Source organism: Somniosus microcephalus, chromosome 4 (genome assembly GCF_052327205.1).
Source record: "Somniosus microcephalus isolate GS21.2 chromosome 4, FLI_Smic_1.0, whole genome shotgun sequence".
NCBI lineage: Eukaryota > Metazoa > Chordata > Chondrichthyes > Squaliformes > Somniosidae > Somniosus > Somniosus microcephalus.
In genome coordinates this window covers 137,624,418-137,650,566 of record NC_140990.1, presented here as the reverse complement: position 1 = coordinate 137,650,566, position 26,149 = coordinate 137,624,418, and the positions used below count along the sequence as shown (strand labels likewise).

The 26,149-nt window shown below is 47.0% G+C and overlaps 2 protein-coding genes across 2 annotated transcripts in view; one reads left to right on the top strand and one right to left on the bottom strand.

Annotated features, from left to right (window-relative positions):
* Positions 1 to 26,149, bottom strand: part of LOC147119832 (uncharacterized) — a 430,344-nt gene that overhangs the window by 361,648 nt on the left and 42,547 nt on the right. Inside the window, exon 2 of the mRNA XM_085985279.1 lies at positions 9,738 to 9,817. The gene's annotated coding sequence lies outside the window, so the exon portion shown is untranslated. The remainder of the gene's footprint in view (positions 1 to 9,737; positions 9,818 to 26,149) is intronic.
* Positions 9,106 to 9,867, top strand: LOC147119833 (uncharacterized). Its single transcript, XM_085984155.1, has one exon. The coding sequence runs from the start codon at positions 9,106 to 9,108 to the stop codon at positions 9,865 to 9,867; it is 762 nt and encodes a 253-aa protein (XP_085840281.1).

Genomic DNA, 26,149 nt, shown 5'->3' with positions numbered 1-26,149 from the left:
TTGTTTTGAATCCCCATGTAAAGTCCCAGGGGTAGAATCACCATTTGCAGTCACACGTTTGGAATCCCCATGCACATTCCCAGGGTTAGAATCCCAATGTAGAGTCCCAGTTTTGTAATCCCCATGTACAGTCCCAAGGTTGTAATCCCCATGCACAGTCCCAGGATTGGAATCCCCAGGTACAGTCCCAGGGTTAGAATCCCCATGTACTGTTCCAGGGTTAGAATACACATGTACAGTCCCAGGTTTGGAATCACAATGTATAGTCCCAGGGATAGAATCCACATGTACAGTCCTAGGGTTGGAATCCCCATATACAGCCCCAGGGTTGGAATCCCCATGTACATCCCCAGGGTTAGAATTCCAATGTACAGCCCCAAGGTTAGAATCCCCATGTACAGTCAGAGGGTAGGAATCCCCATGTACAGTGCCAGGGTTGGAAACCCCAAGTACAGTCCTAGGTTTGGAGTCCCCATGTACAGTTACAGGGTTGGAATCCCCATGTACAGTCCCAGGGCTGGAATCCTCATACAGTCCCAGGGTTGGAATCCCCATGTACTGTCCCAGGGTTAGAATCCACATGTACTGTCCCAGGGTTGGAATCCACATGTACAGTACCAGGGTTAGAATCCCCATGTGCTGTCCAGCGTTAGATTCCCCATGTAAATTCCTAGGGTTGGAATCCCCATGTACAGTCCCAGGTGTAGAATCCACATGTACATTCCTGGGTTGGAATCCCCATGTAGAGTCCCAGGTGTAGAATCCACATGTACATTCCTGGGTTGGAATCCCCATGTAGAGTCCCAGGTTTGGAATCCCCATTTACAGCCCCAGGGTTGGAAGCCCCATGTACAGTCACAGGATTAGAATCCCCATGTACAGACCCAGGGCTGGAATCCCCATGAACAGTCCCAAGGTTAGATTCACCATTTACAATCCCAGGGCTAGAATCCCAATATACAATCCCAAGGTTGGAATCCCCATGTACAGTCCCAGGGTTGGAATCTCCCTGTACAGTCCCAGTGTGGGAATCCACATGTACAGTTCCAGGGTTGGAAACCCCATGAACCATCCCAGGGCTGGAATCCTCATACACAGTCCCAGGGTTGGAATCCCCATGTACAGCCGCAGGGTTAGAATCCCCATGTACAGTCCCAGGGCTAGAACCCCCATGTACGGTCCCAGGGTTAGAATCCCCATTTACAGTCCAAGGTTTAGAATCCCTATGTACTGTTCCAGGGTTAGTATCCACATGTACAGTCCCAGGGTTAGAATCCCCATGTGCAGTCACAGGGTTGGAATCCCCATGTACAGTCACAGGGTTGGAATCCCCATATACAGTGCCAGGGTTAAAATCCCCATGTACAGTGCCAGGGTTGGAAACCCCATGTGCAGTCCCCGGGCACAAATCCCCATGTTCAGTCCCAGGGTTGAAATCCCCATATACAGTCCCAGGGGTATCATCCACATGTACAGTCCCGGGTTGGAATCCTCATATACAGTCCCAGGGCTGGAATCCCCATGTACTGTCCGAGGTTAGGAATTCTCATGTACAGTCCCCGGGTTAGAATCCGCATGCAACCCCAGGGCTGGAATCGCCATGTACAGTCTCAGGGTTAGAATCCCCATGTACACACCCAGGTTTAGATTCCCCAAATACAGTCCCAGGTTTGGAATCCCCATATACATTCCCAGGGACTGGAATCTCCACGTCGAGTCTCAGTGCTGGAATCCCAATATACACTCCCAGGTTTTGAATTACCATGTACAGGCCCATGGGTAGATTTCCATGTACAGTCCCAGGGGTTGAATTCCCACGTACAGTCACAGAGTTGGAATCCTCATGTAGAATCCCTGGGTTGGAATCCCCATGTACATTCCCTGGGTTGGAATCCCCATGTACAGTCCCAGGGTTGGAATTCCCATGTAAAATCCCAGGGGTAGTATCCCCATTTACAGTCCCAGGGTTTGATTCCCCATGTAGTCCCAGGGTTAGAATCCTCCTGTAGAGTCCCAGAGTTTGAATCCCCATGTACAGTCCCAGGATTGGAATCCCCATGTACAGTCCCAGGGTTAGAATCCCTATGTACTGTTCCAGGGTTAGTATCCACATGTACAGTCCCAGGGTTGGAATCCCCACGTACAGTCCTAGGGTTAGAATCCCCATGTGCAGTCACAGGGTTAGAATCCCCATGTACAGTCCCAGAGTTAGAATCCCCATGCACAGTCCCAGGGTTAGATTCCCCACGTACAGTCCTAGGGTTGGAATCCCCATGTAGAGTCCCAGGTTTGGAAGCACATGAATAGCCCCAGGGTTGGAATCCTCATGCACAGTCGCAGGTTTAGAATCCCCATGTACAGACCCAGGGCTGGAATCCCCATGTACAGTCCCAGGGTTACATTCACCATGTAGAGTCCCAGGCCTAGAATCCCCATGTACAGTCCCAGGGTTGGAATCCCCATGTACAGTCCCAGGTTTGCAATCCCCATGTACAGTCCCAGGGCTGGAATCCTCATGTACAGTCCCACGGTTAGAATCCCCATGTATAGACCAAGGGCGGGAATCCCCATGTACAGTCCCAGGGTTAAAATCCCCATTTACATGCCCATGGTTGAATCCCCATGCACAGTCCCAGTGTTAAAATCCCCATGTACAGTGCCAGGTTTGGAACCCCATGTAGAGTCCCCGGGTTAGAATCCCCATGACCAGTCCCAGGGGTAGAATCCACATGTACATTCCCGGGTTGGATTCCCCATGTAGAGTCCCAGGTTTGGAATCCCCATATACAGCCGCAGGTTTGGAATCACCATGTACAGCCCCATGGTTAGAATTCCAATGTACAGCCCAAAGGTTAGAATCCGCATGTACAGTCCGAGGGTGGGAATTCCCATGTACAGTCCCAGAGTTGGAAAGCCCCAGTACAGTCCCAGGATTGGCATCCCCATGCACAGTTCCAGGGGTAGAATCACCATTTACAGTTCCACGGTTGGAATCCCCATGTACATTCCCAGGGTTAGAATCCCAATGTAGAGTCCCAGTTTTGTAATCCCCATGTACAGTCCCAAGTTTGGAATCCCCATGCACAGTCCCAGGATTGGAATCCCCAGGTACAGTCCCAAGGTTAGAATCCCCATGTACTGTCCCAGGGTTAGAATCCACATGTACAGTCCCAGGTTTGGAATCACTATGTATACTCCCAGGGGTAGAATCCACATGTACAGTCCTAGGGTTGGAAACCTCATGTACAGTCCCAGGGCTGGAATCCCCATGTACAGTCGCATGGTTTGAATCCCCATGTGCAGTCACAGGGTTAAGAATCCCCATGTACAGCCCCAGGATTAGAATCCCCATGTACAGTCCCAGAGTTAGATTCCCCATGTACAGTCCTAGGGTTGGAATCCCCATGTACAGTCCCAGGTGTAGAATCCACATGTACAGTCCCGTGTTGGTATCCCCATGTAGAGTCCCAGGTTTGGAATCCCCATGTACACATCCAGGGCTGGAATCCCCATGCACAGTCCCAGGGTTAGATCCACCATGTACAGTCCCAGGACTAGAATCACAACGTACAGTCCCAGGGTTGGAATCCCGATTTACAGTTCCAGTGTTGGAATCCCCATGTACAGTCCCAGGGCTGGAATCCTCATATACAGTCCCAGGTTTGGAATCCCCATGTACAGTTATAAGGTTAGAATCCCCATGTACAGTCCCAGGGTTAGAATCCCCACGTACAATCCCAGGGCTAATAAACCCATGTACAGTCCCAGGGTTAGAATCCCTTTTTGCATTCGCAGGTTTAGAATCTGCATGTAGAGTCCCAGGGTTGGAATCCCCATGTAAATTCCCAGTGTTAGAATTCCCATCTACAGTCCCAGGGTTGGAATCCCCATGTACAGTACCAGGTTTAAAATCCCCATGTACAGTGCCAGGGTTGGAATCCCATGTACATTCCCTGGATAAAATCCCCATGTACAGTCCCAGAGTTGGAATCCCCATGTACAGTCCCAGGGGTAGAATCCACATGTACAGTCCCAATTTGGAATCCCCATGTAGAGTCCCAGGTTTGGAATCCGCATATACAGCCCCAGGGTTGGAATCCCCACGTACAGCCCTACGTTGTGAATACCAATGTACAGCCCCAGGGTTAGAATCCCCATGTACAGTCCGAGGGTAGGAATCCCCATGTACAGTCCCAGGGCCGGAAAACCCAATTACAGTTCCAGGGTTGGAATCCCCATGTACATGTCACGGGTTGGAATCCCCTTGTACAGTCCAAGGGCTGGAATCCTCATATACATTCCCAGGGTTGGAATCCCCATGCACAATCCCAGGGTTATAACTCCCATGTACAAACCCAGGGCTGGAATCCCCATGTACAGTCCCAAGTTTAGAATCACCATGTACAGTCCCAGGGCTAGAATCCCCATGTACAGTCCCAGGTTCGGAATCCCCATGTAAAGTCCCAGGGTTGGAATTCCCCCTGTACAGTCCCAGGCTTCGAATTCCCATGTACAGTCCCTGGGTTGTAATCCACATGAAATCCCAGGGCTGGAATCGTCATGTACAGTCCCAGGGTTAGAATCCCCATGTACACTCCCAGAGTTAGAATCCCCATATCCAGTCCCAGGGTTGGAATACCCATGTGCAGTCCAAGGGACTGGAATCTCCACGTAGAGCCCCAGTGCTGGAATCCGAATATACATTCCCTGGTTTGTAATCACCATGTACATGCTAAGGTGTAGATTCCCATGAACAGTCCCAGGGCTAAAATCCCCATGTACAGTCACAGAGTTGGAATCCCCAAGTACAGTCCCAGGTTTAGAATACCCATATAAAATCTGAGGGGTAGAATCCCCATTTACAGCCCCAGGGTTGGAATCCCATGTACATTCCAAGGATTAAAATCCCCATGTAGAGTCCCTGGGTTAGAATTCCCAGATAGAATCCGTGGTTTGGAACCCCCATGTACAGTCCCTGGGTTGGAATCCCCATGTACAGTCCCTGGATTAAAATCCCCATGTACACTCCCAGGGTTAGAATACCCATATACAGTCCCAGGTTTGCAATCCCCATGTACATTCCCAGGGCTGGAATCACCATTTACAGTCCCAGGGATTGGAATCTCCACTTAGACTCCCAGTGCTGGAATCCCAATATACATTCCCAGGATTGGAATCTCTATGTGCAGGCCCAGGGGTATGATTCCCATATACAGTCCCAGGGTTAGAATCCCCAAGTAAAGTCTCAGGGGTAGAATCCCCATTTACAGTCCCAGGGTTGGATTCCCCACGTGCAGTCCCAGCGTTAGAATCCCCATGTAGAGTCCCATGGTTTAAATCCCCATGTATAGTCCCAGGGTTAGAATCCACATGTACCATCCCAGGGTTAGAATCCCCTCGTACAGTCCCAGGGATGGAATCCCCATGTACAGTCCCAGGGTTAGAATCGCCATGTACAGTCCTGGGGTTAGAATCCCCATGTACAGTCCGAGGGTTAGATTCTTCATGTACAGTCCCAGGGGTAGAATCCACATGTGCAGTCCTGGGTTGGAATCACCATGTAGAGTCCCAGGGTTGGAATCACCATGTACAGTCCCAGGGTTGGAATCCCCATGAAATCACAGGGCTGGAATCGGCATGTACAGTCCCAGGGTTAGAAACCCCAAGTAGAATTCCTGGGATGGAATTCCCATGTACAGTCCCAGGGTTGGAATCCCCATGTTCATTCCCTGGGTTGCAATCCCCATGTACAGTCCCTGGTTTGGAATCTCCATGTACAGTCCCAGGATGGTTATTCCCAAATATATTCCCAGTGTTGGAATCCCCATGTACAGTCCCAGTGTTGGAATCCCCATGTACAGTCCCTGGGTTGGAATCCCCTTGAAAACCCAGGGCTGGAATCGCCATGTACAGTCCCAGGTTTGCAATCCCCATGTACACTACCAGTGCTGGAATCCCAATACACATTCCCAGGATTGAAATCTCCATGTACAGTGCCAGGGTTAGAAACCCCAAGTAAAGTCCCAGAGGTAGAATCTCCATTTACAGCCCCAGCGTTTGAAGGCCCATGTACAGTCCCAGGATTAGAATCCCCATGTAATATCCCAGTGTTATAATCCCCATGTACAGTCCTGGGGTTAGAATCCCCATGTACAGTCCCAGGGTTAGACTCCCCATGTACAGTCCCAGGGTTAGAATCCCCATGTGCATTCCCAGGGTTGGAATCCCCATGTACAGTCCCAGGGGTAGAATCCACAGGTACAGTCCCGGGTTGGAATCACCATGTAGAGTCCCAGTGTTGGAATCACCATGTACAGTTCCAGGGTTGGAATCCCCATGAAATCCCAGGGCTGGAATCGCCATATACAGTCCCAGGGTTAGAAACCCCAAGTAGAATCCCTGGGATTGAATCCCCATGTACATTCCCAGGGTTGGAATCCCCATGTATTATCCCAGTGTTATAATCCCCATGTACAGTCCCAGGGCTGGAATCCACATGTACAGTCCCAGGCTTAGAATCGCCATGTACAGTCCTGGGGTTAGAATCCCCATGGACAGGCCCAGGGGTAGATTCCCATGTACAGTCCCACGGGTAGTATCCCCATGTACAGTCACAGAGTTGGAATCCCCATGTACAGTCCCAGGGTTAGAATCCCCATGTACAGTCCCAGGGTTGGAATCCCCATGTACAGTCCCAGGGGTAGAATCCACATGTACAGTCCTGGGTTGGAATCACCATGTAGAGTCCCAGGGTTGGAAGCACCATGTACATTTCCAGGGTTGGAATCGCCATGTACAGTCCCAGGGTTGGAATCCATATGAAATCCCAGGGCTGGAATCACCATGTACAATCCAAGGGTTAGAATCCCCATGTACACTCCTAGGATTAGAACCCCATATACAGTCCCTGGTTTGCAATCCCCATGTACAGTCCCAGGGCAGGCATCACCGTGTACAGTCCCAGAGACTGGAATCTCCATGTAGAGTCCCAGTGCTGGAATACCTATATACATTCCCAGGCTTGGAATCTCCATGTACAGGCCCAGGGGAAGATTCCCATGTACAGTCCCAGGGGTACAATCCACATGTACAGTCCCGGGTTGGAATCCCCATGTACAGCCCCAGGTTTGGGATCCCCATGTACAGCCCCAGGGTTAGAATCCCACTGTACATCCCCAGGGTTAGAATCTCCATTTACAGTGCCAGGGTTGGAATCCCCATGTTCAGTCCCAGGGTCAGAAACCCCAAGTACAGTCCCAGGGTTGGAATCCCCATGTACAATTCCAGGGTTGGAATCCCCATGTACTGTCCCAGCGCTGGAATCTTCATGTACAGTCCCAGGGTCGGAATCCCCATATACAGTCCCAGGGTTAGAATCCCCATGTACAGTCCCAGGGTTAGAATCCCCATGTACAGTCCCAGGGTTGGAATCTGTATGTACAGTCCCAGGGTTGGAATCCCCATGTACAGTCCCAGGGTTAGAATCCCCATGTAAATTCCCAGGGCTAGAATCCCCATGTACATTCCCAGGGTTGGAATCCGCATGTAAAGTCCCAGGGTTGGAATCCCCAGGTACAGTCTCAGGGTTGGAATCCCCATATACAGACCCTGGGTTGGAATCCCCATGAAATCCCAGGGCTGGAATCGCCATGTACAGTCCCAGGGTTAGAATCCCCATGTACAGACCCAGGGACTGGAATCTCCACGTAGAGCCCCAGTGCTGGTATCTCAATATACATTCCCAGGATTTGAATCCCCTTTTACAGGCCCATAGGTAGATTCCCATGTTCAGTCCGAGGGGTAGAATCCCCATGTACAGTCACAGAGTTGGAATCGCCTTGTACAGTCCCACGGTTAGAATCCCCATGTAAATTCCCAGGGGTAGAATCCCCATTTACAGTCCCAGGTTTGGAATCCCCATGTACATTCCCAGGGTTAGAATCCCCATGTACAGTCCCAAGGTTGGAATCCCCATGTACAGTCCCAGGATTGGAACCCCATGTACAGTCCCTAAGTTGGAATCGCCATGTACAGTCCCTGGGTTAAAATCCCCATGTACAGTGCCAGGTTTGGAATCCCCATGTACAGTCCCAGTGTTAGAAGCCCCATGTACAGTCCCAGGGTTTGAGTACCCATGTACAGTCTCAAGGTTGGAATCCCCATGTACAGTCCCACGGTTGGAATCCCCATGTACATTCCCAGGGCTGAAAAACCCTTGTACAGTCCCAGGTTTGGAATCCCCATGTTCAGTCCCAGGGTTGGAATCCCCACGTACAGTCCCGGGGTTGGAATCCCCACATACAGACCCAGGGTTAGAATACCCATGTTCAGTCCCAGGTTTGGAATGCCCATGTACAGTCCCAGGATTAGAACCACCATGTACATTCCCAGGGTTGGAATCCGCATGTACTGTCCCAGGATGAGAACCCCCGTGTACAGTCCCAGGGTAGGAATCCCCATATACAGTCCCAGGGCTGGAATCCCCATGTACAGTTCCAGGTCTGGAACCCTCAGCAACACCGAGTGCGGTTCTGAGGCCCCAAGCCGGAGTCGCCGGGCCCGGGGCAACACCGAGTAGGAACGGCAATATCTGCCCAATTCAGGATAGTGTCTGACTTTGAGGGGAACTGGGAGGTGATGGTGTTCCCATGCACCTGCTGCCCTTGTCCTTCTAGGTGGTGGAGCTCGCGTGTCTGGGAGGTGCTGTCAAAGTTCTAGTCGAGTTGCAGATGTATAAAGTCGCTCTCCTTCACCCCTCCCACCTCACTCTCTCTCCTCCCATAGAGGCCAGAGTCTTGTGTCGGCCCAGACCGGGTGGCGGGTTCCCTTCCCTGAAGGACATTAGTGAACCACTTGGGTTTTTACGACAATCCGGCAGCTTTCATGGTCACTTTTTTCTAGTGCCGGCCCCACAAATTCTCAGATTCATTCAGCTGAATTTCACAACCTGCCTCTGTGTTCTTGTGGGTTCTCTCTCACCCTCCCTTTTTCCTGTTTTAAATTACTTTGACAGAGTATTAGAAGGGGAGGATTTGCAGACAGGAAACTCAAACCAAACATCACTTCAAGATCTGACAGTCACTCGATTCATCAGGACCTTTGAATATGGAAGCAGAAAGCACCGATCAGAGCGGGGAGAAACCGTGCACATGTTCTGTGTGTGGACGAGGCTTCAGCCGATTCTCTGGCCTCTCGAGACACAAGCGCAGTCACACCGGGGAGAGACCGTTCCCCTGCTTTGAGTGTGGGAAGGGATTCACTAATTCATCCCACCTGCTGCAGCACTGGCGAGTTCACAATGACAACAGACCTTTTAAATGCTTGGACTGCGGGAAGTCCTATAAAAGTTCCAGGGATCTGACGTGTCATCAACATGTTCACACTGAAGAGAGACTGTTCAGTTGCTCTCACTGCGGGACTGGGTTCAGGCGATCATCTCAGGTCACTGTACACCAGCGAGTTCACACTGGGGAAAGGCCATTCACCTGCACTGAGTGTGGGAAGGGATTCAGATGTTCATACAACCTGCTGACTCACCAGCGAGTTCACACTGGGGAGAGGCCGCTCACCTGCTCTGAGTGTGGGAAGGGATTCACTCAGTCATCCAACCTGCTGACACACCAGCAATTTCACACTGGGGAGAGGCCATTCACCTGCTCCGAGTGTGGGAAGGGATTCACTCAGTCATCCGACCTGCTGAAACACCAGCGAATTCACACCGGGGAGAGACCATTTACCTGCTCCATGTGTGGGAAGGGATTCACTCAGTCATCCGACTTGTTGAGACACCAGGTGTCAAACTGCGATCTTGTCCTGACTGAAAGTGAAATGACAGGGTTAAGATTCCAGTCTAAAATTGACTGGTAATTATTCTATGAAGGTTTAATGTGTTCGTAGAATCATAGAATGGTTACAGCACAGAATGTGGCCATTTGGCCCATTGAGCCCGTGTTGGCTCTCTGCAAGAACACTTCAACTAGTCCCACTCCCCCACCCTTACCTCGTAGCCCTGCAATTTTTATTCCTTCAGGTACTCATCCAATTCCCTTTTGAAAGCCACGATTGAATCTGCCTCCACCACCCTTTCAGGCAGTGCATTCCTGATCCTAACCACTCACTGCATAAAAGGTTTTTCCCCATGTCGCCTTTGATTCTTCCACCAATCAACTTAAATCTGTGTCCTGTGGTTCTCGACCCTTCTGCCAATGGGAACAGCTTTTCTCTATCTACTCTGTCTAGACCCCACATGATTTTGAACACCTCTATCAAATCTACTCTCAACCTTCTCTGCTCTAAGGAGAACAACCCCAGATTCACAGAATCACAGAAACCCCACAGTGCAGATAGAGGCCATTTCGGCCCATCGAGCCTGCACCGACACATATCCCACCCGATCCCCGTAACCCCTGCACCAACACATATCCCACCCTATCCCCGTAACCCCACGTATTTAATCCCCCTAACACTAAGGGTCAATTTATCATAGCCAATCAACCTAACCTGCACATCTTTGGACTGTGGGAGGAAACCGGAGCACCCGGAGGAAACCCACGCAAACACGGGGAGAATGTGCAAACTCCACACAGACAGTCACCCGAGGCCGGATTCGAACCCGGGTCCCTGGCGCTGTGAGGCAACAGTGCTAACCACTATGCCACCGTGCCGCCCTAATAGATTCTCGACTCTATCCACGTAACTGAAGTCCCTCATCCCTGGAACCATTCTTGTAAATCTTTTCCGCACCCTCTCTAAACCTTCACATCCTTCCTAAAGTGCGGTTCCCAGAATTGGACACAATATTGCCGTTGTGGCCGAACCAGTGTTTTATAAAGGTTCATCATAACTTCCTTGCGTTTGTACTCTATGCTTCTGCTTATAAAGCCCAGGATCCCGTAAGCTTTTTTAACCACTTTCTCATATAGCCCTGCCACCGTCAACGATTTGTGCACATAAACCCCCAGGTCTCTCTGTTCATGCACCCCTTTAGGATTCTACCCTTTAGTTTATATTGCCTTTCCTCGTTCTTCCTACCAAAATGTATCACTTCGCATTTTTCTGCGTTAAATTTCATCTGCCACGTGTCCGTCCATTCCACCAGCCTGTCCCTGTCCTCTTAAAGTCTGTCACTATCCTCCTCACTGTTCACTATACTTCCAAGTTTTGTGTCATCTGCAAATTTTGAAATAGTGCTCGCTCTGTACACCCATGTCCAAGTCATTAATATATATCAAGAAAAGTAGTGGTCTTGGAACTGACACCTGGACAACACAACTGTATACCTTCCTCCAGTCCGAAAAACAACCGTTCACCACTACTCTCTGTTTCCTCTCACTTGGCCAATTTTGTATCCATGCTGCCACTGTTCCTTTTATTCCATGGGCTTCAACTTTGTTGGCAAGCCTATTATGTGGCACTTTATCAAACGCCTTTTGGAAATCCATGTACACCGCGGCAACCGCATTGCCCTCATCAGCTGTTTCTGTTTCCATCAAACAACTCAATTAAATTAGTTAAACACGATTTGCCTTTGAAAAATCCGTGCTGGCTTTCCTTAATTAATCCACACTTGTCCAAGTGACTGTTAATTTTGTCCCAGATTATCATTTCTAAAAGATTCCCCACTATCGAGGTTAAACTGGCTGGCCTGTGGTTGCTGGGTTTATCCTTACACCCTTTTTTGAACAAGGGTGTAACATTTGCAACTCTCCAGTCCTCTGGCACCACCCCCGTATCCAAGGAGGATTGGAAGATTGTGGCCAGTACCTCTGCAATTTTCACCCTTACCTTCAGCATCCTGGGATGCATCCCATCTGGTCCTGGTGACTTAGCTAGTTTAAGTACAGCCAACCTGTCCAGTACCTCCTCTACCAATTTTTCTCCAATCCAATGTCTCAACTGCCTCCTCTTTAACTGTGACTTTGGTAAGGACAGATGCAAAGTACTCATTTAGTACCTCAGCCATGCTCTCTGCCTCAATGCATAAGCCTCCTTTTGGTCCCTAATCGACCACACCCCTCCTCTTACTACCCGTTTATTATTTATACGTTATGGAAGACTTTTGGATTGCCTTTTATATTAGCTGCCAATCCATTCTCATACTCTCTCTTTACCCCTCTTATTTCATTTCTCACTTCCCCTCTGAGCATTCTAAATTCAGCCTGGTTCTTGCTTACATTCTCAATCTTACATCTGTCATACTCCCCCGTTTTCTGCTTCATCTTACTCCCTATCTCTTTCATCATTCAGGGAGCTCTGGCTTTGATTGCCCTACTTTTCCCCCTCATGGGAATGAACATTGACTATACCCGAACCATCTCTTTAAAGGCAGCCCATTCTTCCAGTAGAGTTTTGCCTGCGAGAGGAGAGGCGGGAGAGGCTGATTTAAACCGAGCTCCGAGAGCAGGAGAGGCGGACCTGTGAGAGCAGAGGTGGGAGAGGCTGATTTAAACTGAGCTCTGAGAGTGGGAGAGGTGGACCTGCAAGAGGAGAGGCAGGAGAGGCTGATTTAAACCGAGCTCCAAGAGCAGGAGAGGCGGATCTGTGAGAGGAGAGGTGGGAGAGACTGATTTAAACTGAGCTCTGAGAGTGGGAGAGGTGGACCTGCAAGAGGAGAGGCAGGAGAGGCTGATTTAAACCGAGCTCCGAGAGCGGGGGAGGCAGACCTGCGAGAGGAGAGGTGGGAGAGGCTGATTTAAACCAAGCTCCGAGAGCGGGAGAGGCGGACCTGCGAGAGGAGAGGCAGGAGAGGCTGATTTAAACCGAGCTCCGAGAGTGGGAGAGGTGGACCTGCGAGAGGAGAGGCAGGAGAGGCTGATTTAAACTGAGCTCCGAGAGCGGGAGAGGTGGACCTGCGAGAGGAGAGGTGGGAGAGGCTGATTTAAACCGAGCTCCGAGAGTGGGAGAGGCGGCCCTGCGAGAGGAGAGGCGGGAGAGGCTGATTTAAACCGAGCTCCGAGAGTGGGAGAGGTGGACCTGCGAGAGGAGAGGCGGGAGAGGCTGATTTAAACCGAGCTCCGAGAGCGGGAGAGGTGGACCTGCGAGAGGAGAGATGGGAGAGGCTGATTTAAACCGAGCTCCGAGAGCGGGAGAGGTGGACCTGTGAGAGGAGAGGTGGGAGAGGCTGATTCAAACCGAGCTCTGAGAGCGGGAGAGGTGGACCTGCGAGAGGAGAAGCGGGAGAGGCTGATATAAACCAAGCTCCGAGAGCGGGAGAGGTGGACCTGCGAGAGGAGAGGCGGGAGAGGCTGATATAAACCAAGCTCCGAGAGCGGGAGAGGCGGACTTGCGAGAGGAGAGAGAGAGAAGTAAAAAGTAATCGAAGTGTGATGTCACCAGAAAGCAGTTAAGTAATTGGTGGGTGAGTATACTAGTGTTTGCTAGTGCTCTGGGTGAGGGTTTAAACTAAAATGGCAGGGGGTTGGGAACCTGAGCAGGGAGACAGAGGAAAGGGAAACAAGGATAGAAGCAAAAGACAGGAAGGAGAAAAGCAAAGGTGGCAGTCAGATAAATCAAGGGTTTAAATCAAATGTGGCAACAGAAAATAATAATTCTAAAAGGCTTTGTGTTTTAAAGCGAGGAGCATTCGTAATAAGGTCGATGAATTAGCTGTGAAAATAGAGGTAAACGGACATGATATATAATTGGGATTACGGAAACATGGCTCCAGGGTGACCAAGGCTGGGAACTCAACATCCAGGGGTATTCAATATTCAGGAAAGTCCATCAAAAAGGAAAAGGAGGTGGGGTAGCATTTTTGCTGGTTAACGAGTGGATTAACACAATTGTAAGGAACGATATCAGCTCTGATGTGGAATCTGTATGGGTAGAACGGAGAAATACCAAGGGGCAGAAAACGTTTGTGGGAGTGGTATACAGACCCCCTAACAGTAATGCTGAGGTTGGGGATGGCATTAATCAGATATTAGAGATGCGTGCAATAAGGGCACAGCAGTTATAATGGGTGACTTTAATCTACATATAGATTGGGCTACCCAAATTAGTAACAATACTGTGGAGGAGGAATTCCTGGAGTGTATACGGGATGGCTTCCTGGACCAATATGTCGCGGAACCAACTAGAGACCAGGCCATCTTAGACTGGGTATTATGTAATGAGAAAGGATTAATTAGCAATCCTGTTGTGCAAGGCCCCTTGGTGCGGAGCGATCATAATAAGATAGAATTCTTCATTAAGATGGAGAGTGAAGTAGTTGACTCAGAGACAAGGGTCCAGAATTTAAATGAAGGAAACTACGATGATATGAGGCGCGAGTTGGGTAGGATTGATTGGGGAATGTTACTCAAAGGGTTGATGGTGGATAGGCAATGGCAAACATTCAAAGATTGCATGGATGAACTACAGAATTTGTTCATCCCTCTTTGGCATAAAAATAAAACAAAAAAGGTGACTCAACCGTGGCTAACAAGGGAAATTAGGGATAGCATAAGATCCAAGGAGAGGTCATATAAATTGGCAAGAAAAAGCAGTAAACCTGAGGATTGGGAGCAGTTTAGGATTCAGCAAAGGAGGAAAAAGGGATTAATTAAGAAGGGGAGAAATAGACTATGAGAGTAAGCTTGCGGGGAACATAAAAAGTGACTGTAAAAGCTTTCATATATATGTGAAGAGAAAAAGATTGGTGAAGTCAAGCGTAGGTCCCTTGCAGTCAGAATCAGGGGAATTTATAATGGGGAACAAAGAAATGGCAGACCAATTAAATACATACATTGGTTCTGTCTTCACAAAGGAGGACACAAATAACCTCCCAGAGATGCCGGGGAACATTGGGTCTAATGAGAGGGAGGAACTGAAATAAATCAGTATTTGTAGGGAAATGGTGTTTGGGAAATTGATGGGATTGAAGGCCGATAAATCCCCAGGGCCTGGTAATCTACATCCTAGGGTACTTAAGGAAGTGGCTCTAGAAATAGTAGATGCATTGCTGGTCATCTTCCAAAATTCTATAGACTCTGTAACAGTTCCCATGGATTGGAGGGTAGCTAATGTTACCCCACTGTACAAAAAAGGTGGTAGAGAGAAAATGGGGAATTATAGACCGGTAAGCATGACATCGGCAGTGGGGAAAATGCTAGAGTCCATTATAAAAGATGTAATAGCAGAGCACTTGGAAAACAGTGAAAGGATTGGACAAAGTCAACACGGATTTACAAAAGGTAAATCATGCTTGACTAATCTACTGGAATTTTTTGAGGATGTAACTGGTTGAATAGGTAATGGAGAACCAGTGGATGTGGTGTATTTGGACTTTAAGAACGCTTTCGATAAGGTCCCGCATAAGAGATTAGCGTGTAAATTTAAGGCACATTGGATTGGGGGCAAGGTACTGACTTCGATAGAGAACTGGTTGGCAGACAGGAAGCAAAGAGTTGGAATAAATGGGTCTTTTTCCGAGTGGCAGGCAGTGACTAGTGTGGTACCGAAGGGAACAGTCCCAGGAGACCAGCTATGCACAATATATATAAATGATCTGGACGAGGGAACTAGATGTAATATCTCCAAGTTTGCAGATGACACAAAGCTGGGTGGGCGTATGTGCTGTGAGGAGGATGCCGAGAAACTCCAGTATGATTTGGACAGGTTGAGTGATTGGGCCGATGCATGGCAGATGCAGTATAATGTGGATAAATGCAAGGTTATCCACTTTGGTGGCAAAAACAGGAAGGCAGATTATTATCTGAATGCAATAGATTGGGAGAAGGGGAAGTGCAACGAGACCTGGGTGTCCTTGTGCACCAGTCACTGAAGGTAAGCATGCAGGTGCAGCAGGCGGTTAAGAATGCTATTGTATGTTGGCCTTTGTAGCGAGAGGGTTTGAGTACAGGAACAAGGATGTCTTGCTGCAGTTGTACAGGGCCTTGGTGAGACCACACCTTGAGTATTGTGTGCAGTTTTGGTCGCCTTTTCTGAGGAAAGATGTTCCTGCCATGGAGGGAGTGCAGCGAAGATTCACCAGACTGATACCTGGGATGGCAGGAATGACGTATGAGGAGTGATTGTGTCGATTGGGCTTAAACTCGCTGGAGTTTAGAAGAATGAGAGGGCATCTCATTGAAACTTATAAAATTCTAACAGGACTAGACAGACTAGATACAGGAAGGATGTTCCTGATGGTGGGGGAGTCCAGAACCAGGGGTCACAGTCTATGGATAAGGGGTAAGCCATTTAGGACAGAGATGAGGAGGAATTTCCTCACCCAGAGAGTGGGGAACCTGTGGAATTCTCTACCACAGAAGGCAGTTGAGGCCAATTCATTAAATATATTCAAGAAGGAGTTAGATATATTTCTTAAGGCTAAAGGGATCAAGGGATATGGGGAGAAGGCAGGGACAGGGTACTGAGTTTGGATGATCAGCCATGATCTCATTGAATGGCGGAGCAGGCTCGAGGGGCCAAATCGCCTACTCCTGCTCCTATCTTCTATGTATCTATGCCAATCTTTGATTCCAATTTACCCGGGCCAGATCCGTTCTCAACCCACTGAAATTGGCCCTTCTCCAATTAAGTATTTTTACTCTAGATTGCACCTTGTGCTTTTCCATAGCTAATCTAAACCTTATGATACTATGATCACTGTTCCCTAAATGTTCCCCTCCTGACACTTGCTCCATTTGACCCACCTCATTCTCCAGAAGCAGATCCAGCAATGCCTTGTTCCTCATTGGGCCGGAAACGTACTGATGAAAAAGTTCTCCTGAACACACTTCAGAAATTCTTCCCCTTCTCTGCCCTTAACACTATTATGATCCCAGTCTATATTAGGATAGTTGAAGTCCCCCATTATCACTACTCTATAGTTCTTGCACCTCTCTGTAATTTCCCTGCAAGTTTGCTGCTCTATATCTTCCCCACTAGTTGGTGGTCTATAGAATACACCTAGTAGTGTAATAGCAGCTCTATTACTTCTTAACTCTAACCAGATAGATTCTGTCCTTGACCCCTCCAGGACATCCTCTCTCTTATATCTTATAGTATCATAGTCATAACGGCAAAGAATGAGGTCATTCGGCACATCGAGTCCATGCCAGCTCTCTGTAGAGCAATCCAGTCAGTCCCATTCCCCTGTTCTATCCCCGTAGCCGTGCAAGTTTATTTCTTTCAAGTGCCTATCCAGTCTTCCCTTGAAAACTTTGAGTGTCTCCGCTTCCACCACTTCCATCGGCAGTGAGTTCTAGGTCCTCACCACTCGCTGCGTCAAATTTTTTCCTCACATCCCCCCGTATCTCTTGCCCAAAACCTTAAATATCTGTCCCCAATCGTTGTACCATCAACTAGTGGGAACAGCCTTTCCCTGTCTAGCCTATCCAAACCCATCATAATCTTGTACACCTCTATCAAATCACCCCTCAACCTCCTTTGCTCTAATGAAAACAAATCCAGCTTCTCCAACCTGTCCTTGTAACTAAGATCCTCCATCCCCAGAAACATTCAGGTAAATCTCCTCAGCACCCTCTCAAGTGCCTTCACATCCTTTCTAAAGTGTGGTGACCTGAACTGGACGCAATAATTTAGTTGTGGCCTAACCAGCACTTTATAAAGCTTGAGCATAACTTCTCTACTTTTGTACTCAATACCTGTATTTATGAAGCCCAAGATCCCATATGCTTTTTTAACCACTCTCTCAATAGGTCCTGCCACCTTCAGGGACCTATGCACATTAACTCCCAGGTCCCTCTGTCCCTGCACACTCTTTAAAACTGTGCCATTAAGTTTATATTGACTCTCCTTGTTCCTTCTGGCAAAATGCATCACCTCACACTTCTCTGTATTAAATTCGATCTGCCACTTGTCTGCCCATTCTGCTAGCCTTTCCATGTCCTGTTGCAGTCGATTGATATCATCATCAATGTTTGCTGCCCCCCCAAGTTTGGTGTCAGCGGCAAATTTAGAAATTCCAATATCTAGATATTTTATATATGTTAAAAAAGCAGTGGCCCCAGCACAGACCCTTGGGGAACACCACTATCTATCATCCTCCAGTCTGAAAAACAGCCATTTGCCACAACTCGCTGTTATCTGTCCGTAAGCCAATTCCTTATCCAAGCTGCCACTGACCCACCTATTCCATGAGCCTCAATTTTGTTAACCAGCCTTCTATGTGGTATTTTGTCAAACGCCTTCCTAAAATCCATGTAGACAACATCCATGCATTCCCTTCATCAATCCTCCCTGTTACTTCATCAAAAAATGCAATTAGATTAGTCAAACACGATCTGCCTTTTACAAATTCGTGTTGGCTCTCCTTAATTAGCTTAAACCTCTCCAAGTAACCGTTATATGCAGGAATATTTAGTATCCAATGCTGCCTTTTTTGAGCCAGGTCTCCGTTATCTCCACGACACCATATTTCCATGTGGCTATCTGCGCCTGCAGCTCACCAACCTTATTTACCACGCTTTGTGCGTTTACACACGTGCACTGTAAACCTATCTTAGACCTTCTTGTATTCCCTCTTAGTTTGATCCCATCTATTACCTTATTCTGTCTTACTGTAATGCTATCTGTCTCTCCCAATCCTGTGTTTCTCCTTTCTAATGCTACATCCTGGTGCCCATCCCCCTGCCAAATTTGTTTAAACCCTCCCCAACAGCACTAACTTCTTGACTCTCCAGCCAGGGGGAAAAAACCTCTCAATCCCCCCTCAGAATCTTATGTTTCAATGAGATCATCTCTCATTCTTCTAAATTCCAGAGAGTATAGTCCCAATCTACTCAATCTCCCCTCATAGGACAAGCCTCACATCCCAGGGATCAATCTAGTGAACCTTTGTTGCATCGCCTCTAAGGCATGTCTGTCCTTCCTCAGATAAGGAGACAAAAGCTCCAGGTGTGGTCTCACCAAAGCCCTGTACAATTGTAGCAAGACCTCCTCACTCTTGTACTCCAGCCCCCTTGCAATAAAGGCCAACATGCCATTAGCCTTCCTAATTACTTGCTGTACTTTCATGCTATCTTTATGTGTTTCCTGTACGAGGACACCTAAATCTCTCTGAACTCCAACATTTAATAGTTTTTCACTGTATAAAAAATATTCTGTTTTTCTATAGTTCCTAACAAAGTGAATAACCTCACATTTCCCCACATTATACTGCATCTGCCACCTTATTGCCCACTCACTTAACCTGTCTATATCCCTTTGCAGACTCTGTGTTCTCCTCACAGCTTACTGTCCCACCTAGCTTTGTATCATCAGCAAACTTGGATACATTGCACTCGGTCCCTTCATCAAAGTCATTGAAACAGATTGTAAATAGCTGAGGCCCAAGCACTGATCCTTGCAGCACCCCACTAGTTACAGCCTGCCAAATGGAAAATGACCCATTTATCCCCACTCCCTGATTTCTGCCTGTTAACCAATCCTCTATCCATCCATGCTAATATATCACCCCCAACCCCATGAGCCCATATCTTGCATAGCAACCTGTTATATGGCACTTTATCGAATGCATTTTGGAAGCCCAAATATACTACATCCACTGGTTCCCCTTTATCTACCCTGCTAGTTACATCCTCAAAAAACTCTAATAAATTTGTTAAACACGATTTACCTTATAAAGCCATGTTGACTCTGCCTAATCATGTTATTATTTTCTCAGTGTCCTGTTACCACTTCCTTAACAGTGGATTCCAGCATTTTCCCGACGACTGATGTCAGGCTAACTCGCCTGTAGTTCCCTGTTTTCACTCTCCCTCCTTTCTTGAATAGCGGTGGTACATTTGCTACCTTTCAATCCGCTGGGGCTGTTCTAGAATCTGGGGAATTTTGGAAGATCACAACCAATGCATCCACTATCTCTGCAGCCACCGCTTTTAGAACCCTCGGATGTAGGCCGTCAGGTCATTGGGATTTGGCCGATTTCAGTCCCATTAATTTCTCAAGTACCTTTTCTCTACTGATATTAATTACTTTAAGTTCCTCACTCTCATTAGCCCCTTGGTTCCCCACTATTTTGGGTTTGCTTTTTGTGTCTTCTACTATGAAGTCAGATATACAATATTTGTTTAAAATCTCTGCCATTTTCTTGTTCCCCAATATAATTTCTCTTATTTCAGCCTCTAAGGGACCAATGTTTACTTTTGCTTCTCTCTTCCTTTTTACTCACTTGTAGAAGCACTTACAATCTGTTTCATATTTCTTGCTAGTTTACTCTCATTCTATTTTCATATACATGAAGAGGACTAATTTGCAATGATATGGGAAAAAGCTGGAGTCTGGGACTACACAGAATATCTCTTTCATCTGAAATAGGAGCAGGAGTAGGCCATACGGCCCTTTGATCCTGCTCCGCCATTCAATAAGATCATGGCTGATCTTTCAACTCAACCCCACTTTCCCACACACTCCGCATATCCCTTGATTCCCTTAATATCCAAAAATCTATTGATCTCAGCCATGAGTATACTCAACGACTGAGCATCCACGGCCTTTTGGTGTAGAGAATTTCAAAGATTCACAACCCTCTCATCTCAGTCCTAAATGACCTACCCTTATCCTGAGACAATGCTCCCTAGTTCTAGACTCTCAGCATCTACCCTGTCAAGCCCTCTCAGAATGTTGTATATTTCAATGAGATCACCTCTCATTCTTCTAAACTCTAGAGAGTATAGGCCCAATCTACTCAATCTCTCATCATAGGACAGTCCTCTCATCCCAGGAATCAATCCAGTCAACCTTCGTTGCACCCTCTCTAAGGCCTGTATATCCTTCCTTAGGTACAGAGACCAAAACTGCCCACAGAACTCCAGGTGTGGTCTCACCAAAGCCCCGTACAATTGTAGTAAGGCTTCCTTACTCTTGTACACCAACCCCCTTGCAATAAAGTCTGTTGTAGAGTGTATTAACTGACACTCAATGCGAGGTTTCAGATCGATATTCAAGTGGTCTTTATTAGGTTGGTGGGGAGCCAGTCTCTCACCAACAGACTTCTCCAACTTGCTACAGTGTGTACAGCATTTTTATACTTTCAAATACCTCGTGGTGACCTTGTGACTTGTTACAATCTTATTGGACTTCTGCAGTTGCTTAAATGGATTATAAGCTGCATGATTCAAAGCGGCCAATTGACTTATGGATGTTGCAATGCAGCTTTTGGTTAATTTCATTAACTCTGGGTATAGTTGCTGACTGAAAGGTCTGTTTTGATTACATTACAAAACCTCATCAAGATGTTTCTGTTGCTGTCAGCAAATTTTTAACTTGAACTCTATCCCCACTTCAGCCCCCCTTTTAGTACTTGGCCCCTGCCCAAGTTACCCACACACATGAGTGTTGCTGTGTCTCCTGCCCCTCACAGTGACCAGGCGCTGGTTTGGGAGACCCAGCACGCTCAACATGCTTATATTATTAGTTTCCTTTACTCGCTGACTATTGCTTTGGCCATCTTCTTGTTTCTCCTCCTTCTGCCCGTGACGCATGCTGCTATTCCCCACCCTACTGCTAAAACTAACTGTACTACCACTAGTATGTGTGATAGAATTCGGATCCAGGAGTGGATGTTAACATTCATTCCCCAATCCCATGTCTTCTGGTACCACGGGACTTCCCTCAATTTTTCATCTATGCCTTTTCCTAATGTCTCAAGATTTCCCCTCAACACATGGTCCATCTTCTGTAAGTTGTTTTTTATTTCTTGTAAATCCTTTGGCAGTTGAGATATTGGGGCCCCTATCTGATCCTCATACTCCTCTAAGCCCCTTCCTAGTTCCTCCGTCACATTAAGTGTTAGGCGCTTCCTTGGGCTTGTATATATTAGTCTGGTATGCCCAATGGACATGGGATGAGTGGTGTAAAGCAAAAGTTAGGCATGGTAATGTTACATACAAGGCCTGCGTACCGGTACCTAGTTTCGGTAGTGGTCACACAGTACTCCCCCCTTCCCCTGTATCCTGAGTGAGTGTGATGGTGGTCAGCATGCAAAACCTCTAGCATGCATCCTTCCATCTTATTGTATCCACACTTGTCCTTTGGATGGGGGCACACTGTGATGGTTCCCTTCCTAGCACATCCGTCTAAGGATACAGCTCTCATGGTGCCCTTTCATTTTATAGCATAGGTGTCAACCGGATAGCTCTGGAGGTAAGTTTCCCCTCATATCACACCTATATTTTCCACCTGGTATTGAGGAGAGGGATTGGCATCTGACCCTACCGCCAGTACCAAGAATACCTTGCCTAACAGCGAGGTTATTGTTGCCTTACACCTTTGTACCAAGGGGTATACCCTTGTAATCCCTTTAAGAGTACATGCGCTTAATGGGCCAGGGCTTTGACTTGGGTTGCGGAGTTGGGTGCTATTGATCCAGTCTGGCACTTTGCCCCACTGTACCTGTGCCAGATTGTGTCTCAATTGCCCGACAGGTCACTGACCATACGCATGGCACAGATTCCGCTTAATCTCATTCCTTGTTTGTTCTTCACCCCTTAGGTTTAATTGGTTGATGGTGCTGGCCTGGTTCTTTGGTAAGTGGCAGAAAAAGTCTTTTAAGTGCATTAGTGAAATTTAGTGAGTAAAAAAGTGAATTATTTGAAGTAAGTTAAATTTTTTAGCGTAAATTAAGCTGTTGGGGAGTTTAAACCGGAAGTAGAATCCGGGTATAAAAAGGGGCGCGCTTAGTGCTGCAGGCTGAATGCAAGTCGCATTGAGTTTAAGCAGACTTTGGTAAGTGGCAGAAAAAGTCTTTTAAGTGCATTTACTGAACTTTAGTGAGTAAAAAAGTGAATTATTTGAAGTAAGTTAAATTTTTTAGAGTAAATTAATCTGTTGGGGAGTTTATACCGGAAGTAGAATCCAGGTATAAAAAGGGGCGGGCTTAGTGCTGCAGGCTGAGTGCGGTCGCATTGAGTGTAAGTAGAGTTTGGTAAGTGGGAGAGTTCGGGCAAGTGGGAGGTGAGGTGGTGCTTTTTGCTCTGTTTTGCTTCCCACTCTCAGGCTAATCCAACACTGCGGACATGGAGCAGCGAGACAATTCAACCAGACAGGTCCCCCAGACAGCATTCACGAGGGAGGTTTGTGATCAGCTGGTTGGTAGGTCCTCTTCCTTCTCTTCTATACCTTTAAGTTGGTAAGTCCTATTAAATAGTGGTGTAATATTATCATCTATATCGGGGCAGAGGGTCTTCATAACTAATAATAAGAATTTTAATTAATTACACAGATATGGGTGAACAGGTGATGTGTCACTGTTGCGAAATGTGGGAGCTGGTGGACCCCATTGAGGCTCACGGTGATTACATTTGCGATAAGTGTTTGCTGCTAGAGGAACTCAAGCTCCATGTTAAAGAGCTTGAGACTGAGCTTCAGACACTGTGACACATCAGGGAGGGGGAGAAGTTCCTGGACTCTATGTTTCAGGAGGTGGTCACACCTATGAAATTAATTACTGCAGATGTAGTCCATGGTCAGGGACAGGACAGTGTGACTATGAGTGAGGAAGGAACAGGGACCCAGGATGTAGTGTTGAAGGAGCCACAGCCCTTGCTCTTGTCAAGCAGGATCGAGGTTCTTACTCCCTGTGAGGGTGGGAGCGGGGACTGCAGGGAGGATGAGCAACCTGGCCATAGCACCGTGGTACAGGGGGCCATTCAAGTGGAGGGAGTAAATAGAAATGTTGTAGTGGTAGGGGATAGTATCATTAGGGGGATAGATAGGGTTCTCTGCAGTCAAGAGCGGGAGTCCCGAAGGCTGTGTTGCCTGCCCGGTGCCAGGGTTAAGGACATCTCTTCTGGGCTGGAAAGAAACTTGGAGTGGGAGGGGGAGGATCCAGTTGTCGTGGTCCATGTTGGTACAAACGACGTAGATAGGACAAGGAAGAAGTTTCTGTTAAAGGAGAATGAGCAGCTAGGGGTCAAATTTAAAAACAGAACCTCAAGGGTAATAATCTCTGGATTATTACCTGAGCTACGAGCGAATTTGGCTAGGATAAATAAAATTAATGAGTTAAATGCGTGGCTCAAAGACTGGTGTGGGAGAAATGGGTTTTGCTTCTTGGGAGACTCGCACCAGTACTGGGACAGGAGGGAGCTGTTCCGTTGGGATGGACTCCACTTGGCCAGTGCTGGGACTAGAGTCCTGGTGAATCATATAACTAGGGCTGTAGAGAGGGCTTTAAACTAATTAGTTGGGGGGGAGGTTTCTAGAGAGCAAATAACAGAAATGACAAATAGGTAGCAGTGGGGAAATTAAAAAACAGAATGTGTCAGGAAGGGACAGAAGGTATGGAGTAAAAGGTAAAGTAGTAAAAGGGGAAAAAACAGGAACTAAGTGTCACAAAACATATTTGAAAGTTCTTTATCTGAATGCACGTAGCATTCGTAACAAAATGAATGAGTTAATGGCACAAATAACTCGATATGGGTATGATCTTGTGGCCATTACAGAAACATGGCTGCAGGGTGACCATGACTGGGAATTAAACATACCAGGGTATTTAACAATCAGGAAGGACAGGCAGGAAGGGAGGGGAGGTGGGGTGGCTATGTTAATAAAGGAAAGAATCACTATAATACAGAGAAATGATATTGGTTCAAAGGAGCAGGATAGTGAAACAGTTTGGGTGGAGATAAGGTATAATAAGGGGGAAAAAACACCAGTGGGCATAGTCTATAGGCCTCCGAACAGTTGCAACTCTGTTGGATGGAGTATTAATCCGGAAATAGTTGTGGCTTGTAGTAAGGGAACAGCTATAATTATGGGGGATTTTAACTTTCATATTAAGTGGACAAATCAAATTGGGCAGAGCAGCCTTGAGGATGAGTTCATTGAGTGTATTAGGGATGGGTTTCTTGAGCAGTATGTAACTGAACCGACCAGGGGGCAAGCAACCTTAGATTTGGCCCTGTGTAATGAGACAGGATTAATTAAAAATGTCCTAGTAAAGAATCCCCTTGGAATGAGTGAATATAACATGGTTGAATTCCATATTCAAGTAGAGGGTGAGAAGGTTGGATCTCAAACAAGCGTGCTGAGCTTGAATAAAGGAGACTATGAAGGTATGAGAGCGGAATTGATTAGAGTGGACTGGGAAAACAGATTAAAGGGTAAGTTGGTACATGATCAGTGGTGTACATTTAAGGAGTTATTTTACAACTTCCAAATAATATATATTCCACTGAGGAAAAAAGAGTGTAAAAGAAAAGATAGCCATCCGTAGCTAAGTAAAGTAATTAAGGATAGTATCCGACTAAAAACAAGGGCATATAAGGTAGCCAAATCTAGTGGGGGGATAGAAGATTGGGAAGTCTTTAAAAGACAGCAAAAAATAACAAAAAGATTGATTAAGAAAGGGAAGATAGATTATGAATGTAAATTAGCAAAAAATATAAAAAGAGATAGCAAAAGTTTCTATAGTTATATAAAAAGAAGGGTGGCTAAAGTAAATGTTGGTCCCTTAGAGGATGAGACCGGGAAATTAATGGTGGGAAACATGGAGATGGCAAAAACGCTGAACAAATATTTTGTATCAGTCTTTACGGTAGAGGACACTAAGAATATCCCAACACTGGACAAACAGGGGGCTCGAGGGGGGGAGGAGCTAAATACGATTAAAATCACTAAGGAAGTGGTACTTGGTAAAATAATGGGACTTAAGCCGGATAATTCACCTGGACCTGATGGCTTACATCCTAGGGTCTTGAGGGAAGTGCGGTAGGGATTGTGGATGCATTGGTAATAATTTTCCAAAACTCCCTGGACTCAGCAAAGGTCCCGGCAGATTGGAAAACTGCTAATGTAACACCCTTATTTAAAAAGGGTAGTAGGCAGAAGGCTGGAAACTATAGACCTGTTAGCCTAACACCTGTGGTTGGTAAAATGTTAGAGTCCGTTATTAAGGAGACAGTAACGGGACATTTGGATAAACATAATTTAATAGGACAAATTCAGCATGGTTTTATGAAGGGGAAGTCATGTTTGAAAAATTTGCTTGAGTTCTTTGAGGAAGTAACATACAGGGTGGATAAAGGAGAACCAGTGGACGTAGTGTATTTAGACTTCCAAAAGGCATTTGACAAGGTGCCACACAAAAGATTATTGCTCAAGATAAAATATCACGGGATTGGGGGTAATATTCTGGCGTGGGTGTAGCATTGGCTCTCTAACAGAAAGTAGAGAGTTGGGATAAATGGTTCATTCTCAG